The 10000-nt window shown below is 41.5% G+C and overlaps 1 protein-coding gene across 2 annotated transcripts in view; it reads left to right on the top strand.

Moving 5' to 3' along the window:
* DNAAF1 (dynein axonemal assembly factor 1) overlaps positions 1-10000 on the top strand; it is a 22555-nt gene that overhangs the window by 6669 nt on the left and 5886 nt on the right. For both annotated transcript variants that reach the window (XM_025042759.1, XM_006926718.3), the window contains exons 6-8: positions 3007-3128; positions 6063-6229; positions 8773-9042. In XM_025042759.1, coding sequence (XP_024898527.1) covers positions 3007-3128; positions 6063-6229; positions 8773-9042 — 559 coding nt within the window. The remainder of the gene's footprint in view (positions 1-3006; positions 3129-6062; positions 6230-8772; positions 9043-10000) is intronic.

Genomic DNA, 10000 nt, shown 5'->3' on the forward strand with positions numbered 1-10000 from the left:
ATACTCTTTTCCTCTTTGCATTTTTAGCTAGAGATCTTAAACGCTAGATGCCATACCATTTCACTCTCAAATATTTCAGTGTGTATCTCTGACAGATAAGGACATTTTTTAGCATAATTGAAATACAATTATATCTAAAATGTTATAATAACTACATTTAATATGCAGACCATGTTCAATCTTCTCCATTGATCTCGAAAATGCGTTTTGACCATTGAGATGTTCAAACCAGACCCACACATCGTATTTGGATTACTTGTCTCTGAAACCTCTTGATCTCTCATCATTCCCCTTCCCCGTACCTCCCACCACCACACTATTAATCTGTCAAGGAGACTGGGTCCTTTCTCTGGTAGTGTGCCGCATTCTGGATTTGGTTGATTGCATCCTCATGGTGTCATTTAACATATTCTGCTGTACCCAATATTTATTTTTTGTTTGTTTGTTTGCCTTTTCACTTATTTTATTTTGTAGGAGGGAAGGGAGTGGGGGTAGGTTGCATAATAGATGATACATGAGAATTATCAAGCTCAATCGAAAAGCATCAGAAATATCTTTTAAAAAGAAAAAAATATATGCACATGTTTACAAAAATATTGTTGGAAAAGAAATGCGTGTCAGGAATTCCCCTCAGCATTCTCTGTCTTATCCTTTGGCGCACAGTTGCTCCAAGCTCCAGTGCTGGGGCAGCAGCCCAAAAGGTGCCAGGGACACACAAGGAGGACTGACCCACAGGGCTTCAGGGCGAAGGCTGGAGGGGCAGCCCCGTGCCCAGACAGCAGTGCTAGCAGAATCCATCACCTCTCCTACCAAGCCTACCCACTCCCCATGGACACTGAGGCAGGCAGCAGCCACATCTGAGTCTCCATCAACCTGGCCCCCAATATTTCTTATAAAATGATAATGGAGCCAGAGGCTTGATCAGATCCAGGTTCGATACTTAACTTTGGGATGTGATGTAATATCTGGTGGCCTCTCTTTTTGTAACTGTAAGATTGATTGGTGGGCTCAGGTATTGTCAGCCTGATCCAGCCATTGTAAATTCCCCCACTGATCTTGTTTTAGCAGCCAATGAGGAGCGTTGCCTAGATGTATTATTTCATTAGGGGTCACAAGATGATCATTTTCTAATTCTCTTATTCCTTCTGCATTTGTTAGCTGGAATACTTCTACAAAAAAAAACTTACCCACATAACTAGTGGTTCCCTAATGTATAGTTCATACAGAAAGGCTGGGATAAATGTCTGTTTTTTTTCTTTTTATTTATCAATTTTCAAAGAAATGAGTCAAGAACCTAGCAACAATTAAAGGTGACAATGAAGGGTTTTTCAATATCATTATAAACTCGTGGATTTATATATGTAGTATTTGATATGATTTAACCCTTGCTGTTATTTTAATTTGGGATGTTCAAGTGGTCCCATCTTCTGGCCTGTGACAACCCCTCTGGATGGGACCTGTATACTTTTGACTCACCCCCAGTGGCCTTTGTTGGCTTCCTTGCTTTTTAGGGTGTATGTTGCCATTTGTACTAGTAACAAAATTTTTTAAATAGCACACAAAACTCTTGAGTTTACTGTTTACTGTTCAGAGCATGCATAAGTGAGGAAAAGTGAGTCAGTTAAAAGAAAAATAGTTCAGGCATTATATGCAGAGCAGACTGTCTAGGACTAGTTTAGAATTGCCAGCACGTAGTGATAATATAAATCTGTATTATATAATAATACATTTTTAATTTTTCTCACTTGGCTGCCATAACAAATTACCACAGGCTGGGGAGCTTAAACAACAGAAATTTATATTCTCATAATTCTAGAGGTTAGAAGTCCAAGATCAAGGTGTTAGCAGGGTTGGTTTCATTCCGAGGCCTCTGTCTTTGGCTTGCAAATGGCCATCTCCTCCCTGTGTCTTCACATGGTCCTTCCTCTGTGTGTGTCTGTGTCCTAAACTCTTCTTTTTATAAGGACACCAGTCATAGTGGATTAGAGCCCACCACTGTGACCTCATTAATCTTAATTACCTCTTTAAAGGCCAGGTCTCCAAATACAGTCACATTCTGAAGTGCTGGAGGTTAAGACTTCATCGTGTGAATTTTGGAGGGGCGCAATTCAGCCCATAGCAAAAGCAGCCTGCCTTACAGTCTGTTTTATGATAGCTTTTAAATTCTCCACACCCCATGTACCTCCTTGGTGCCTGCACCTGGAGCATACTGCTCCCACCACCCCAGTCCCCACAGGAGAGGGCACTTGAAAATATGACAAGAATGGCGAAGGCAGTACAAGAATAAAGTTAGGGGAAGGCTAAACTAACTAGTTCACAAGATAATTTTTTCTCCAACAATAGAAACTGCTTTAGATATGAAAAATATTTCATCGGTTTAACAGATTTTAAATGGTTCACCCACGTGTCTCCTTAACTGTTCGCAGGAGAGGAGGTGGCAGTGTTACAAGATGGGCGGGGGGTGGGGGGGATGGCATGCTGTCACTGCTGTATGTCTTTCTCTTTCCTGGTTCCAATGTGATATCTAGGAGATCCGTAGGCCTGGCAGGAAAGGCCCACGCATTAGAGAAGCGGGCACTTTTCATCCTTTTCCCATAGTCACTGCTTCTTATCTGTCTAGCTGCTGTGTACATTTTCTTATAATGGGTCCTGGCTGGGAAGAAGAGAAAACAATTAGACTGAGATTAATTTCAGTAGAAGAGATTGGGTGAGCAAAACTAATGTAATCACTGCACTTGGAAAAGGCCTCAGGAAATGTTTTCCAGTATTCTTCCGGAATGGCAATCAGACTGAGGATCTGAAGTTCAAGAAAAAAAAGGGCTGTCCAGTTATCAGGACGACGTCATGGCACAAAAACAATGACGTCCTTCCGGCTTCGCTAACAAAGTCATCAGAACGTGATGTTGTCTCTTCCTTTTTATTTATTCTTAGAGCACAGCACATATAAAATATTTAAACCACGTTCACTTTTTAGTAATTAATTTGGTTTTGTCTGTCTGCTTACAGCGTGTCCTGAATTTGATAGGAAACCCAGTTATTAAGCATATCCCTAACTATCGAAGGACAGTCACTGTTCGACTAAAACACTTAACATTCCTGGACGACAGACCAGTTTTTCCAAAGGACAGGTAAGGAAGAGAAAAGTCTTTTGCTCACATTTTAATATGTAATAATTGAGTATGGTTATTAAACATTTAAAAATGTTTAATTTTTGAGCACTTTACACATCATTAAATATTTTTTTTAGAAATAGGTTTATGGCTACATAATTATGATAGGAAATCCTCTATTTTTGAGTACTGATTCATCGATTTTTTTTATTAATCCTTCGATAAATATCTTTGTGTATAGGTCTCTGACCTCATTACTGGTTTTTTCCTAAGGATGAAATGTAATGAGTTGTGTTATTGGAAGAAAGAATGTGGTTTGAGCCCTTCTAAAGGTGCTTATAAATATTTTTTAATTATTTTCTAGAAAGTTTGTAACTATTTATAACTTCACTAGACATTGCCATGTAAAAGAAACGTTTGCCAGCTGAGCTGATAAGTGAAGATGGTATCCTTTTTTAAATTTGCATTTTTGGATAACTGATGAGGTTGGTCTCAATAACCATCTTTGATGGATATTTATGTTTCCTTCTCTACGAGGTATTCCATTCATGACTTCCTCCCAGTTTTCTTTTTTCTGAGAGGGCTTTTCCTTGATTCATAAGAGCTCTTGTATTAAGAATTTTGGACCCAGGACCGCCGTGTATATTGTCACTTTCCTTTTATCTGTGTTTTTAAATTGAGATCACTATTCATTATAGCTTAGACTAAAACCTCAGTAACATGGAGAGCTTGAAGGGAAGTGCTATCTGAATTTTGAATGATACAACATTTAAAAAGAAATGTAGCTGGTAATATGTTTTTGAACTCACAAATTTAAGTCAAACTAACAAATATTTCAGATAGAAGTGAGAACCTTCATTCCAATTAGGTGAGAAAACAAGAAGACCTGCTTCTGGGAAGTTGGGCAGAGATGCACCCAGCACCGGGTTTCCAGGGCACCCAGCCGAGCGGGGCTGGGGGTCAGTGAGCCAGGCCTGCATGCTGACCTCCAAGCCTAGCTCTGCAGCCCCGAATTGTGTACCCTTGGCTGGGCTCACTGACCTCCCGAGCCTCACGTTCCTCATCTGGAGAGAGGGGTAGGGTCTTCCTGAGTACCTGTGAACTTGAGCGGTAAAGGGTTCGCAGGAGGAGTGAACCAATGGGAGCAGCTGTTGCTGAGGATTCTGAGCCCCATCCCAGGGCAGCGCCGACCCACGGGAAAGTGTAAACAGGGACATGAGGGCGACCTTTCTCAGTGAGAGCCACCGCCCTGTACAGTATAGCATGACTCCAGTTCAGGAGTCCGATTCACCTGGGTTTGAATCCTAACTCCACCGCTCACTAGCTGGTCCGCATTGGGTACTTGCTGTTATTTCTGTCTGGGTTGAGCTTCACAGGTGTTTGCAGGTTTCTGCTCACCTGTCATCTTATTAAGATCTTCATGACCCAGCACACTGTGTAAGTATTACCTTTTCTACCTGGTATCTCTTCAGCCTGATTTCTTTTCTTAGGACACGATAGCCTCTGACATGTTTGTTTCCTTGTTTAAGGTCTGTCTTTCCCCATAAAAAGGGCAGCTCTAACAGAGAGAGCAATGTCATCTCCTGTTATCTGCTGTATCTACAACCCCTAGAACAGTTCACCCATTTAAAGTGTACAATTCAGTGGTTTTTAGTATAGTCACAGAGTGACTATACTAAACTATCAGCACAATCAATTCTTGAATATTTTCATCACCCCAAAAAGGAACCCTTATCCATGAACAGATTCTCCCCATTCTCCTCCTCCTAGCCCCTAACAATCACAAATCTGCTTTCTATCTCTGTGGATTTGCCTATTCTGGACATTTCATACAGTATGTGGTCTTTTGTGATTGGCTTCTTTCACTTAGCATAATGTTCTCAAAGTTCATCCACATTGTAACAGGTGTCAGTAATTCATTCCAAAATAATGTTGCAAAATAATATATTCTATTTAGATATACATTTTCTTTACCCATCAGTTGATGGACATGTGGGTGGTTTCCACTTTTTGGCTCTTGTGAATAGTGCTGCTATGAATATTCATGTGCAGGTTTTTGTGTAGATGTTTGTTTTCAACTCATTTGGGTAAATACTGAGGAGGAGGATTGCTGGATTATACGTTAAGACTATGTTTAGATTTCTAATTGCCAAACTGCCTTCCAATGTGGCTTCACTGTCTTGCATTCCCATCAGCAATGAATGAGGAGAGTTCTTCATTCCTCACCAGTGTTTGATGCCGACAGTGTTTTGGGTTTTAGCCATTCTAATAGATTTGTTGTGATATCTCGTTTTAATTTGTATTTCCCTAATGTCATCTGATGTTGAACATCTTTTTATATGCTTATTTGCCTCTGTATATCTCTTTTGCTGAGCTATCCAGATCTTTTGCCCATGTTATTGTTTTTTTTTTTTTAATTTTAATAGTTCTTTGTATTTTTGTGTATACAAGCCATTATTCAGTTATCTTTCTTGAATATATTTTCTCCCAGTCTGTGGCTTGTCATCTCATTCTTTTAAGCTTTGCCTATTTCTAAATTGTGTTGTCTTTGTATCAGTGAGTTATGAATGTTCTTTGTATATTCTAGATACAAGTCCCTTGTCAATGATTTGCAAATATTTCTTATATTCTGCATTGTCTTTTACTATATTTATGGTATTCTTTGCATTACTAGCATTTTCGATGTTGACGAAGTCCAATTTCTCAATTTTTCCTTTTGTCACTTGTACTTTTGGCATTATATCTAGAAGGCTTTGCAAACCATGCGACTTTAAAGATTAAAATGTACATGTGTTAACTTCTGTCCTTACAGTCACATGTCCTATGCACCTTAGGTTTGATTTGGAGAGAAATGAACACGTTTGGTCAGATAGTATATGTTTTGAATTTACCTTTAACCTGTGAAGATCAAACCTCCCCGCTTTCTGTTTCTTTATTTATTTTTCTGAACAGAGCTTGTGCAGAGGCCTGGGCTCAGGGAGGGTATGCAGCTGAGAAAGAGGAGAGACAGCGATGGGAGAGCAGAGAACAGAAGAAGATCACAGACAGCATCGAGGCCCTGGCAATGATCAGGCAGCAGGCTGCAGAGAGAAAGCGGCAGAAAGAAAGCCGAGAGAAAGGTACGTGTCCTAGCCGAGACAGCCCCCAGAGCTCTGTTTAGACTAGAAATCTGTGCTGTCAGACTCACAGACTTTCATCTCTGGGATTTGGCAGACTTTTGTGATCATTTACTCACATATCTACAGATCCATCTGCACTTGGCTTCCCCCACCTGCCAGGGGTGGTGAGAAACCCCAACAATTATATGTAGTTTCAAACAATTATATGTAGTTTCAAACCACTTTTAGTGATTAAAACACAATTTGTTAAAATAGCCTCAGTTTTCCAAAATCAATGGTATATTAGTTTTCTGGGACTGCCATAGCAAATTACCACAAATTTAAGGGCCTAAACGACACAAATTTATTATCTTATCAGAGTTCTGGAGATCAGAAGTCCAACATGGGTCTCACTGGGCTGAAATCAAGGTGTTGGCGGGGCTGAGTTTTTTCCAGAGGTTCCAGGAGAGATTCTGTTTCCTTGTCTTTAAGGAAGACAGCTTCTAGATGCTGCCCGCATCCGTTGGCTCATGACCCCTTCCACCATTTTCAAAGCCAGCAGCAGAGCATCTTCACATCTTTCTCTAGCTCTAACCTCCCACCTCCCTCTTTTAAAGACCCTTGTGATGACATTGGACCCACCAGGATAATCCAGGATAAACTCCCCATTTCAAGATCCTTAATCTTAATCATAACTGCAAAGTCCCTTTTGCCATGTGAGGTCACATATTCACAGGCTCTGAGATTAAGATGTGAGCATCTTTTTGGGCTCATTATTCTGTCTACCACAGATGAATATTGTGACCTCATATCAAAGCAATATGGTATTTGTACTAATTTTATAGGTACCACATTTAGTACCATTAATAGCAATAAAATCAGCCAGCATGTACTGGGGGCTCAGTCAGTGCCCTTTTTACCTTGTTTGAATCAAAGGGTTGTGGTAATCTTGAATTTTAATTGTTATTAAGGTTTTTCATTACTATTATTGCCCCTTTAAATCTGCCATTTTCTGCACACAGATCTTACTGCCCATTTAGTGGAGTAGGGGGCTTGGCATTCACAAATAAATAGGTTTCTGCACGTAAACCTCAGGCACAGGTACATGCACTTATACATATGTGGAATGAGCAAACAGACACTGTCGCAGATCCCAACAGAGGGAGAGGATACAGTTTCACCTCCAAGGAGCCCACGGTTCCCCTGGGGAGGCAAAGAGGAGTACCAGATACCTGGATTTGGAATTAACTTGTAAATTAGGAACTCATACAAGGTTAGCTGGGTTGGGTGAGATCATATCAAGAAGGGCCTTGGAAACCAGTTTTGATATGGCAGGTGACAGGTCATGGGCTATGAAGTAGGTGACTGTCATGGAAGTGACGTTAGTGGCATGAGTTTGGGGGCAAGGTGGTTCTACACTTAGGGAACCAGGTGGGAAGCTGCAGCCCCAGGGTTGGAGAGAAATCTTCTGTGCAAATCACCATGGCAGGACCAGGGCAGGCCTGGGAAATGTTCTTGGCGCCACAGATCCTCTGGGCTACTCTAGTATCTCAGACTCTCTTTCCTGCCTTCCCCAACCCCATCCCCCACCCCTGCGCCCATTTCAAGACTCTATCCACAGGCAGGTTTGGCATAAATGAACCCCTCCCTTCCCCACACAATCTACTGCCCCGCATCCAGGACTCAGAGCCCCCTGCTCACGCCTGATGCCCCTGGCCAGCATTTGGTAGAGGTTTCTAGTGAGGGAGTGAGTCCTGTGTCTGTCTCAGTCCAACCCCGACGAGAGCCTGTGGGATACTGGGGACAGTGCTCAGGGCACCTTAACAAGTAAGAACTTTCTTCCTTATTTGATACCCAGTAGAGGAGCCAGAGGCTCCATGTGTGTTTTTAAATTACATTTATTGTTTTTCACTTAATTACAAAATGTGAATACACTATACATAGGAAACATAGAAAAGCACAGGTAACAACATAATTGCAACAAAAGTCACTTACTAATTCATGTATTTCCTGGCTTTTCCTTATATATGCAATGTATATTTTTATAGAAAAGTGGCATAATTATATTGCTTTTGCCTACTCTTTTGAATCAGCATAGTATATTTTCCATAAAATAGACGTTCTCCTACAGCATGTTTTCCCCCAACTATCAAAGCTTTCAAATTTTCAGGAAAGCTTAAAACATAGTAAAATGAAAGGCTGTTGTGTCTATTTTAAATACTTAACATGCACACACGCTTTCCTGTTCTGCCGAACCATTGGAAAGTAAAGGCAGACATCGTGACCCAAATACTTCTCATGCGTCTCCCAAGAACCTCCTGCATTGTTTTCTTAACGGTTGTGTGTGTTCTGTTCGATGGATGTGCTGAGCAATCTCTCTCATGGACGTTTAGCTCCATTTTTTTTAGCATCCATACACAACAGTTTGATGAACAGCCCTGCGGGCGGTTCTTTACTGGTTCCTGACGGTTCCCCGAGCTCACTCGTCACGTGTCATAGAGAAATGTGCAGGTACTTGGCCTCCCAGGATGTTTCCCAGTTCACCTTGGACTTCTCTTGTTCAGGGGAGGTGCCAGTGCCAGACAAGCAAGAGAACGATGGGGACATTGGTGTGGAAGGGAAGGAAGAGCCTCTTGAGGATGGAGAAAGGCGGCAGAAAATGCAGCTGTTTGTCAAGGAAAGCTTCCAGGCCAAGGAGGAGCTCTTCCCAGAAGAGTCAGGTCTCTTAGAAGATCTGCCTGTGGAAGTCAATGCAGAGATTGAAGACCAGGAGCCAGGAGGGGCGCCCCCAGCTGAGGCCCCCAAGGCGGCAGCCCCGGGAGCTGCTTGGGAAGGTAATGCGATCTAGAAGGCTGAGATGCCGGCTCGGGGCAGCACTCCTGCAGCCTCTGGGCCCCGGGGCGGGTTTCCAGGTCTGGTTGCTGTTTCTATAAGGTATGTAAGTTATCTCATTACCTAGAGCTGTTTCTATAAGGTATGTAAGTTATCTCATTACCTAGAGCTGTTTCTATAAGGTATGTAAGTTATCTCATTACCTATGGAGTCATGACTATATTTTCTAGTAGTCTCATTAAACAAAGTACAAAGAAGCGGGTGAAACACTAACAGTATATTTTTATTTAACCCAATTATTTAAAATATAATGATTTAAATCAGTATAAAATTATTAATGAGCTATTTTACTTTTGGGGGACAATAAATCTTAAAGTCCAGAATGTGTTTGATACCTCAGCACACTGCAATCCAGATACTGACTTTTCAACAGTCAAAGCGAAATGTAGTCCTGTTATACTAAAAGAAGCGAGTTGTTTCATACTGCTTCAGCTTTTAAATTTAATTAATTAAAACTTAAAACAAAGACAATTAAAAAATCAGTTCCTCAGGGGTCCTGGCCACATTTCAAGTGCTCAGTAGCCATATGATGGTGGATAATGCAGGTCTAGGAAAAGGAACCCCTGGCAGTTTCCAGCTAAGGTCCTTGGGTCCCGCTGACTAACAGATAAACTCAAGTCTGGGACACTGTCCTATGGCTGTGATATTGGTGAGGATGAGTCAGACCTGGAACTTGCCCAGTCCATAGTGATTTGGGAGACAGAGATGATGCTGTCCTCTGCCTGAGCAGCACTCAAGGTCTGTTTGGGGAGTTTAGCTGGTCTGGCCCACAATAGAAGTTCTCCCAGAACAAAGGTCCCCACTGTCTGGGAGAGACCTAGAACTGCTGATTTAGATGGTGTCATACGTATATTCCTGCATAACCACTCCCCGTCCTGTAATTTTTCACTTTGAAACTGT

This window comes from Pteropus alecto, unplaced genomic scaffold, assembly GCF_000325575.1.
Source record: "Pteropus alecto unplaced genomic scaffold, ASM32557v1 scaffold7, whole genome shotgun sequence".
NCBI classification, from domain to species: Eukaryota; Metazoa; Chordata; class Mammalia; order Chiroptera; family Pteropodidae; genus Pteropus; species Pteropus alecto.